This window comes from Gavia stellata, unplaced genomic scaffold (genome assembly GCF_030936135.1).
Source record: "Gavia stellata isolate bGavSte3 unplaced genomic scaffold, bGavSte3.hap2 HAP2_SCAFFOLD_61, whole genome shotgun sequence".
NCBI classification, from domain to species: domain Eukaryota; kingdom Metazoa; phylum Chordata; class Aves; order Gaviiformes; family Gaviidae; genus Gavia; species Gavia stellata.
The window spans coordinates 504,383-514,480 of record NW_026776479.1 but is presented as its reverse complement, the minus strand read 5'-3'; the positions used below and the strand labels follow the sequence as shown (position 1 = coordinate 514,480).

General features: G+C 54.8%; 1 protein-coding gene across 1 annotated transcript; it reads right to left on the bottom strand.

Moving 5' to 3' along the window:
• Positions 1-8,244: 8,244 nt before the first annotated feature.
• LOC132321008 (proline-rich protein 22-like) lies at positions 8,245-9,860 on the bottom strand. The gene is made up of 2 exons (XM_059834618.1): positions 9,702-9,860; positions 8,245-8,886 (listed from the first exon to the last, which is right to left on the bottom strand). The coding sequence occupies exons 1-2, from the start codon at positions 9,858-9,860 to the stop codon at positions 8,245-8,247; spliced, it is 801 nt and encodes a 266-aa protein (XP_059690601.1).
• Between the last annotated feature and the right edge of the window lie 238 nt (positions 9,861-10,098).

Genomic DNA, 10,098 nt, shown 5'->3' with positions numbered 1-10,098 from the left:
CAAGTAAAGACAATGCTGGCCAGCATTTATCTTTGCTAAGATTGTTACCGAAAATCGTAACCAAGAAAACTCTCCAAACCAAATGATAGTTTAGAAAGCCGACATTGGTTTATTGCAGCGCTGGGTGCATGGGGGATCCTTCCTCCTAGCATGCACACCGGCTTGAAATCATGAAAGGTATTTAAACAGTTAACAAAGTTAGTTACGCCTTCTGGTCCCACCCCGTAGCTAACTATTGGTTAGGATCTTTCTTACTGCATCTTAAAGATACAGTTCTCTTTTAATTCACTACGCATGCCCAGAGAGTAGGGGGCTTATTTGGGTTGGGGGCTTTTCTAGCTAGGAGGTGTGGTTTTTAACAGTATAATGAGGTAGGTCAGCCTTAGGGCACCCATTTGGGGCATTTCACTGACTTGGTTGTTTGGCCAAGTCTCAAGTTTGCATATCGGCCATTATCAGGAGACCCAGAGGCTATATCAGGTGCTAGGTCTACTTTTGTCTCCAGGTAGACAACATTAACATAACCCAATAGAGCTAATCGCCACAGCCAGCCTGTTTCCGGGAAAACTAATGCATATTTCAGTTTGTGCAACGCAGTATCATCTTAACTCATCTGTACAAAGTTTGCACAAAGGGATCTGGGTTTTTTGTATGCTAACTAATTTGTTTAAGTCTTTGGTATCAAGATAACATTTCCTTTTTGCCCTTTCCATTTAACGGTATTGATAGTTGGAAAGTCTTCACTAACATACAGTTAAGTATGAAGACAGGATGCAGTAACAGAATATCTGTTTTCTCTTGTTTATGAAACACTTCAGTCCTGCACCGCTTATCATCTTACATAAGCGTGCTGTTTCTTCCCAGCTGTTAAAGCAGAAAGTCAGAAACTTTGTCTTTGACAAAACCGTAGGTGAAATGGAGTTTCAGACTCTTCCAAGAGAGAAAATAGAATCTGCAAGAAACACATACCAAACCGCTTGACAAAAACAACTACAGGTTCGTTCTCTCCTTCTCATAAGAAAGCAAATGAGGAACAAAAGAACAAGTTCTACAGAGGTAGAACACGATTTTTATGAATGCTTGTTTTGCAGATGAATGGAAACATAATTCCACAAAGAAACCGAAAGCAGAATGCACGACTGAACTCGGGACTGGAGAAGCAGTCCACACATACTGCTGCAAAATTGTTGAAGGACAACCACAAACAAAATTTTAAAGTGTTGTCATCTCTCTCTCTCTTTGAGCGTCTCTCTCCCAAATATAATGAGTTTTGCTAAGGGCCTGTACGTGTGACAGAGCAGCACAACCAAAAGTAAAAGCAACCCTTGAGCCTGTTCCCAGGCCACAAAACGTTCTGTGGCTCAAGAAATCATAAGCATTTAGTTTTGTCGGCAAATGAAAACTTAATCTGATTCATTCCTACCTCAGGATCATCGTCATCAAAATCACGGTAAGTGGAATGCTCAGGATTATTCATTTTATCCAAAAGTTCAATAGCAAGACTTGGATTTAATGGCTGGGTAACAAAAAGGATGCTGAAAGACAGAAGGAAAAACACAGATTAAAATTCCAACCACTCATATTAAGCACATTTTAATTTTAGAACTTTAAAAAAATCCCATGCATAAATTTATACCTGTAGTAACTTTTCAGCTGTCGGTCTTTTTTTAGCATTTTTTCCTAAGTACCGTTTTCACAGAATGATGGAAACTATTGGACCTGTAAAAGGAAGTGGTAAACATGAGAATCAATTGCCCAGTAAAATACATGATCATTATCTACTGAAACAGAAAAGTACTTGCCATTTCATTTTGTCCTTTAATTCAGGAGGCTGGCAGTTCCTTGTCATCATTAGCAAAAGCGCTCTAAAAAAACCAACAGTATTTCTGTGGGTTACATGGCAGTACATATCTGACATGAATGTTGAATACATTGTTTAGTTGGCAGGAAGAAGTCCATCCGTTTAAGAGATGCTACCAGGACAACATGGTGCATTTATGCACCAAAAGGAGTTGTCACAATTTCTATCACGTACATCCAGAACACTTACAACCCAATACCCTTGCAGTACCCCCAAACACCACAAGCACCCATGTAGTCACTACTCCAGATGGATGATTTGGGGAGCTGTACTTACACACCGCGCTTTAACCTCTTGCTAACCTCACTGGATGTAGGTCAAACATTGGAGAATGAAGCTTAGCAAGCTCTATAGCAGTTATTCCAGCTGCCCACAGATCACAGAGGTGGTTATAGACACCTTTTCTTCCTACTGCAGCAACTTCTGGCGCCATCCTAAAGGGTAAAAGACATTTGTAGATAAAATTCTCGCCACAAATCAAACATTCTTCTGTACGCAGCAGTTTACTACTCTTTTTCCTAAACCTCTCAACCTGTAAGCTCACAGCATATACACTTACACAGGTGGATATATACACATGCCTGCACGTGTGCGCGCGCACGTGTGTAAAAAGTTACGTAATGTATACATGAAGTTCTCCTCAATCACTTTGTAGTAACTAACAGGCAGTTTCCAAAACAGCTATTTAGCAGGAAGTGGATGAAACCAATCTGCCTCAGGCTGTTCTGCAGGCACACAACAAACTACCACTCCACAACCAAAGAGCCTAAGGGGTAATTATTCAGCTACAGTAAAACCCAAATAATATCCAAATTCACACACTGCCCCAGAAAGTGATCAACTGACCTTGAAGAGAAGAATTCTAACCAAAAAGAAGTCACAAAATGTCAGCTATCTTGTATCCTGAAGGCACGAGACCAAAGACTCATTGTCACCTCCACACAGAGCACTCCTTGTTCGTAAAGTCTGCCTCGCTGTCATGGCAGAAGACCTCATTTAATTTAACAAAGTACCTTCACATCCTCAGGTGGCAAAAATTAACAGACATAACTGACACATAATTAGGAATACCTGCAGAAAACGATTCACTAGGCATTGTCACATGTTTTCAACGGCCAATATGACCACTACAGCTTTTCCATGCTGGCCCTTCTGCTATTTATTTCAGTGCTCTGGAAGGCACTACGCACACGGTAGCTACCGAAAAGCTTTGCTCAGAGTTACCATACGGTTTCTAGTTAAACTCAGCAGCAGAAAGACAAACAGGGGAGAGGCCACGGTCCTGAGTGCAAAGGGAGCAGAGAACAAACCAAAAGCTATCGGGGGCAATCCTGGAAGCAGCGACAGGCCGTCTGGCAGACAAACACCGCGACCTCTGCATCGGGGTCCCGCAGATCAGCCCGCCACCCAAACCGCTTCATGAGCGCTATGCCAACGGCTCTTCCCATCGCCTGCACGGGGGAAGAACAGTCACAGGCAGTAAAAAGAGCAGAATTAACAAAACTACAGATCACAGCCTTGACTGCACAGTCCTTATAAATACCTGGGGAGAGAAAGAGTCTCTCTTTATCCCGAGGAGAACCACTCGTACAAAGACTAGAAGAGGTACAACAGGGCACAGCGAGTGAGCAAGGGGCAGAGCAAAGACACTGCAGGACAAAGTGACCGTCACTCCCCTGGAGTGCAGGAGGCTGAAGTTCAAGTCCCGCCCAAGGTACAACTAAAGTTGTCATCATTTTAGAATTATAGATCACGCACAAAATATTTCTGAGAGCTGTAAACTACTTTACCTAAGAGAAAACCTGTGAATGCACAACTGCCACTCACCATTTGAATGCTTTTATGGCATCTAGAAAGCTCGGAATACCTTCAGAGTATGACAGTTCCAACGCACAACAGAAATTTAAGCAAACGTTCATGCTGGCAGGCTCATGTGTCCCACCTTCCCAAGGTACTAGCTTTAGGAGGGAAAAAAAATCATCTAGTTAAACTACTGTGCTCTTCAAGGAAGAGAAATCTACATAAATTGCAGCTACACGGGGTTTCTTTGTTCATCTTTTTTATTTTCCTCACAGGAGAAAGGTATTATAGATGGGAAGAGTGCTGCATGGAAAGGGCCCCTCTCTCCCAAGCACCAAGGTCCACCCCCCAGCACACATTTCAGGGCTGCACCGCCCTCCTGGGGAACCAGTTCTCCCCAAGGCCCAACCAGAGCCCGCCCAAGCTGCAAGTCTGGTTTTGCCCCTTCTTTTACACAGGCTGCCACAACCCAGAGGAGTCCGGCTCCACTGGCCTTGCAACGGCCCTTAAGTAGCTGGAAACTACTCTCAGGTCACTCCTGGGACTCCACAAGCCCAGACACCTCAACCTCTTACCTTTACTTATCCTCAGCAAAAGGCATTGATTTGGAAAATACTCAGGGCAACAGTGCCCAGAAATTAACAACAGCCCTTGTATTTCCACTTGTTCAAAGTAAATGCAGGTTAAGGGGTTTTTTTTGAGAAAATACTGAAAAAGCTTCAATCAGTTTGTTAGTCTGAAACATACAACACAATTGAAATTACAAACTACACATCTCCCTTCACCTTTGCTAAATTCTTTTAAAACACAGAAACTTTAGCATACCTGCGAAGGAAGTATTCTGGCAACCGCTCCACTACAACGACAAGGAACTCTCAATCTGAAGCTAAGCTGCCCATTCGCAACAGGCTTCTCCCCACTGCTTTTGGAAGGGACTTTGAAGGAAGCCTTGCTTTCAGTCCGGCAGTCCCGATCGCTCTTTCTCTCTGGTACCACACACCTCTCTTCAGCTTCCGCTTGACATTCCTCAGACACAGTCTCTCTTGCTTGGTCTGCTTTCTGTCTTTCACTTGCAATATTTGTCTCTTCGTCAGAGAAGAAGAGACAAAAGAGACAAAAGATCTCTTGTCTCTTCAGAGGCTTTCTTGAGAAACATCGCCTTTTTTCCCCTCACGCCCAGGAAGGTTTCTCCAGATAGAGAGAACATCCAGCCAATGCTTTGGCTCCTCAGTGACAAGGCTTTTACTCTCATGCAGCATTTTCCCTGGAAGAAAAAGCAGGTTCAGGTTAAGTAGCTCAGTCTCGGCATTTGATTCTCCTACGGACAGAGAACAGCTGTAACAGGGACTGTGTTCAGATCTCATCCACATGTGAATCCAGGAACCACAGCAGCAGCAATCACAGGCACAGCCAAGCTCTCAGCACCCACGCACCCACCCACCCCACCAGCAGAGACCCAGGCACCCCTCTCATTACCAGCTCTGCAGAACCAAGATTGAATCGTGCAGGGGCTGAATTCTGCACAAGAATGCAGCAGCTCTAGAAAACCGGACCACCCCCGAGAGTCATTCCCAGGGACGGAGGACCAGCCCACCATGCCATCCTCCCCAGAAGGCACTTGGTCCAGGATTGGAGCTGTGGGACACTTTCCAGGCTTGAAAGACAGACATGAACATGACTCACTTTAATTCAGCTCAGAATAAAAGCCACAAGTTTACAAAGGAAACATCTCCTTGCTGGTCATCAACCTGCCCTCAATCCTGCAAAGTCTCCGACACACGCCTGAACTTACACCCGTGGGTAGTCCTCTTGACCCAGCGACAGCATGAGAGGGATGAGGAATACAGAGGCCAATTCACTTAAAAACTTTGAAGCTGGTCAAGGAGGGAGAGCAGGGGCAAGGTATTTCTACTTCTTGTTTAGAATCATGGTTAAATTTGATCCTCAAAGCTGAAGGCCGTCTGTGATCTCCCAAATACAATCCCAGCAGCACGCAGACATCAATCCATCTTACCTGAAATTCTTATTCCAACACCGACAGAGGATGTGACCTGAGCAGCTGAGGTTTACAAGAAGCCTGTGCACTCAACAGTGAAGTGACACAGGATATACGTCTGGATCCACGTCGCCTGAAAGAAAATGACTCGCCGCTAAAAGGCACAGAAGGGGTCCAGAACTGGACTTCAGTTTCAGGGGGAAGTGGGGGTTTTTTTGGGGGGTGGTGGTGTTACACAAAGACGTACCTGTCCAGTGCCAGTGCCAGCAGAACACAAGCTGGCGAGATCTCCGTTTCAAACGTTTTTGAAGCCGTTTTCAGCACTAAACAAGCATCGAAAACACACGTGGGTGAAGGATCCTTCAGAACTGATGACTGCCAACTAGAACCGCAGCTGTCAGCAACTAAATGAAGTAAATCAGACATGAATTTCATACCTGGGACGTGAACTGGGGCTCCTCGCCCCCGCGCACCCACCCCGCGAGCAAACCCGAGGGGTGGCCCGAGGGAAGGAGGCAGGGCCCCCCTTCTCTCCAGCACCTCCAGCCGGGGCTTCTTCCGCAGCCGCTCCCCAGCCCCGCGTCTGCTCCGCCCGCCCGCCCGCCCCGCTCCGTGCCGGAGAAGACCTTTCCCAGGCGCCGTCCACCCGGGGAAGAAGCGGAGCCGAACCCCCGCGGGAAGGCGTTCCGGGCGAGCGCTGCCCGCAGCCCCGCAGCCCCTCAGGCCCGCTCGCCCCGGGCAGGGCGGAGGGCAGCGCAGCCCTCGGCTCAGCTCCCCGCGGGGGGCGAGGGGACGCGGCCCGGCCGAGCGGCAGATGTCCCTGCCCGCGGCAGGGGCGGCCCGGACGGCCCTGAGGGGTCCCTTCCGACCCAGGCCCGGGCCCGGGCCAGGCCCGTGGGGCCCCGCGCGGGCGGCGGCACAGCCCACGCCGCGGCCGCGCCGGGGAGCGAAGCGAACGAGGCCGCGTTCCCCGCCGCTCCGCTCCGCTCCGCTCCGGGCCGGGCCGGGCCGGAGAAGACCTTTCCCAGACGCCGTCCACCCGGGGAAGAAGTGGAGCCGAACCCCGGCGGGAAGGCGCCGGCCCCCCCCTCACCTCCGCGGCGCCGAGCCGCGCCCGCCCCTCCCGCGCCAGGGAGGGCTCCGGCAGCGCCCCGCCGCCCTCAGCGCGGGCCGGGGGGCCCGGCGGGACCGGCCCTCCGCGGCGGGGCCCCTCCTCGGGGGCGGCTCTCCCCCCTCGTCGGGGCCGGCGGGAGTCGCTCGGCAGCTCCCGGGCCGTGCGGGAGGGCAGTCTGCGGACCCCCCCGCGAGGGGTTCTGCGGCCCGGGGGGAAGCGCCGGGAGGGCAGCCGGCAGCCGGCATTTTTCCTGCTGTTTTCCTCCTTCCCTGGAGCAGAAGAAGTCTCTGTGGCCCCCAAGAGCTGTGGGCGGTGGTGGTGCAGCTGCTCCAGGGGACAGGAGTTTTGGGGCGAGGAGGATGCTCGGGGCGGGTCAGCATGGGAGGCGAGACGCTGAGCAGCAGCGGCAGCGGGAGCTGCGCCGTGCCATGCTGACGCCAACGGGACTGTGCCTGCCCAGGGTCCCGAGTGGCTCCCACTGCCGCAGCGGGATCACTGGGACTGCCCGAAGGAAGGGGTTTATCCCCCCGACCCCCGGCACTGGGGGGCTGCCCCGATGGGGACCTCACCCTGCACCTTCTGCAAGCTAGAGCCGGAAAGGTGAGGCCGCTTCCCGAAGGCGCCGTTGGCTGCATTGGCCCCAGGTTGTGGAGCTGGGATGGGAAAAGGGGGACAAAGAGAGATGAAGTTTCCAGGCACTTTCTGGCCGGTGCAGTCATTTTCTTTCTTCCTATTTTTTTTGCCACCTTCCTGGTCTTGCGTCTGCCCAAGGTGCAGCCAGACAAGGGGAGGAGGGTCCCTGCCTGGTCTGCAGCTCCCTCCCTCGCCATTCTTGGAGTGATTTGGGGTTATTTTGCTGGGCAGTGAGGCAGAGCCTGGCTCCGGAGCGGAGCGCGGTGGGACCCAAGGAAGGGTGTGATTGTCTTGAGGCTTTGAAGGGCTTTGCACCGAGCCCTGTCCCTGCTGGAGGGGACACTGGTCGTGTTCAGGACGAAGGCGTTGCAGCCCCCGTTGTCATATGTGTCCATCCCCAGCCTGGCCCCCAAGGTCTGTCCTTGTCCCGGGGACTCCATGCTGCTTTCTGTGTGGGGCCGTGTCCGTGTGTCGTGCAGGGACCCGTCTGTCCTGGCTCCCCTGCCGAAGGGCTGCTTCCCCTGGGGAAGGGGACAGGGCAGTCCCCCGGCTGCCGCCATTGTCTGCCCCGCTGCTGGTGACTCAGCCCTGGGGACGGCTCGGTGCCCTTCGGGGCTCGCCGGCTCTGCTGTGGGGCTCTGCGGGGCTTTTGCACCTCTTGGGTGCCCTTTCCCGGTGCCCCCTGCGCTTCCTCCCGCTCCCACACAGGCACGGAGTAGTTCAGGAGAAATGGCTTTTAATGAAGAAAACAAGAGAAGCGGCCTCACCAAATCTACTATACCAACACCACCACCCTCCCCAAATACCCAGCCCTCCTCCCCCACTCCCCCCATCTCCCTCTCACCCCTGCTGTGGGTCCAAACAACCCCCCGCCACCCCCGTGCTGCCGGCGAGAGCCCTGCGCTTGCTGGCTGGCTTTGGCGAGGTGCTCTTGGCGCGCTTCTTCCCCCGCTTCTCTGCCGTGGCAGGCTGGGACGGTGGCAGGTCCCTGCCCTCATCCCCCCACGGCTCCTGGGGCTCCAGCCCCATGACGAACTCGTCCAGGCTGAGGATGGCGTCAGCGGTCTCGGGGACGCTGTAGTCGGGGCTGAGCAGCTCTTCGGGCAGGGAGAGCGAGGCGAAGTCGCAGTGGGGGATGGCTGCGCCGGTGCCACCAGGGTCCCCAGGCCTGGGGCCGCTGCTGGGAGCGTCCTGGCTGACCCCCACCGCGTCCGGGGAGCAACCAAAGAGCCTCAGGGCCTCTTCGAGAAGGACCTCCTCAGCCACGGCGAGGTCGCCTGTGGGGTCCCCCAGGGCTTGCTCGTGGGGGGCAGCAGAGGGGCTGGGGGGGACGTCGCTGCCCGGGGGGATGTTGCTTCCCGGGGGTGCTGCCCTGGGGGTGGCACTGCCAGAGGTCTTGGTCTCTGCGGGCTGCCCCTGGATCTGCTGGTAGCTGGGGATGGACGTCGGCAGCAGCGGGGGGGCTGGGGTCACCGCTCTCCCCTGCTGGGTGTAGGGTGGGAGGTGTTGCGGCTGTCCCTGGGGGCTCCGAGGGGCTGCCCAGGCCGGGGGGGTCCCGCAGCCCCCGGGACCCCACAGGGCAGCACCCGGCAGAGAAGCGGCAGCACGGCCAAGCGTGGCCGTGGCCAGTGGAGGCAGATGGGTGCTCGTCCATGGGATGTGGAAGAGCTGGGGGTGGAAGCAGCAGCTGCATGGAGCCCTCTGCAGACCTGTGTGGGGGAGAGGGAGCTGTGCTGGGCCGGGGGGACCCTCCAAGGGCACCCGCCGAGCCGGCCCCGATGGCCGAGGTGCCCCGGCTCTGCGCCAGGCACGTGGGGAGCTTGTGGCCGGGGCACTCGCCGTGGGGTGAGCTGATGTGCCAGTGGGACCAGATTGCAAATTGGGGAAGGAGACTCACTTCCAGGGGGCTGACACGGGAGAGGTGGCCCCAAGGATTTGGGAAGTTCTGTGGAAATGGGATTTAGTGCGCACCCATCACCCAGGCAAGGGCAGGGGATGGTCGCCCGGGCTTGCTGAAGCCCTGTGCCATATCTGCCGGGGGGGCGGGGGTGGTGGGGATGCTGCGAGTGCTTGGGGGTGGTGGGGGGATCCTGGGCGTGCCCAGGGGTCGGGGGTGCTGAAGGTGCCGAAGGTGGCGGGGTGCCCGAGCAGAGAGTGGTGCCATACCTGCTGGTGGTGCCTGGGGGGCCACCCCCACTGGGGGTGCCCAGGCTGCGGGGAAGGGCTGCTCCTGCCCGGGCAGTTGGCACAGGTTGGGTGAGCCTGCAAGAGAGACAGGAGTGATGGCCATCGGTCACCTCTGCTCTTGCCCCCAGGAGCGTCCCGGGCTGCAGGGGTCGGGGTGGGTCCCTACCTCGGGGGTAGAAGGTTTTGGGGAGCACAAAAGGCTGAAGGAGCCAGGGCGCCGGGGGGGCCCAGGGCCCACGCGCTGGGAGCCGCAGCGGTGGCCGCGCCATGGTCCGTTGTGGCTGTTGGCTGCTAAGGACTCTCTGGGTCTCCCAGGATGGAATGCGGGGGCTCCCTGTGTTTCGCCCCGCCCCAACAGCCTCCCCAGCTCCTCCTGGGGAGGGAAAGGGTTAAGGGGGGCTGGGCTGCCCCGGGCCCTGCAGGCGGCTGTTGGGGGCTGTGGGTGCAAATGCCCTTGGCTGGAACCCTTGGTGCCTTCCCAGAGCTGGGATATCCTTGGGATTAGTG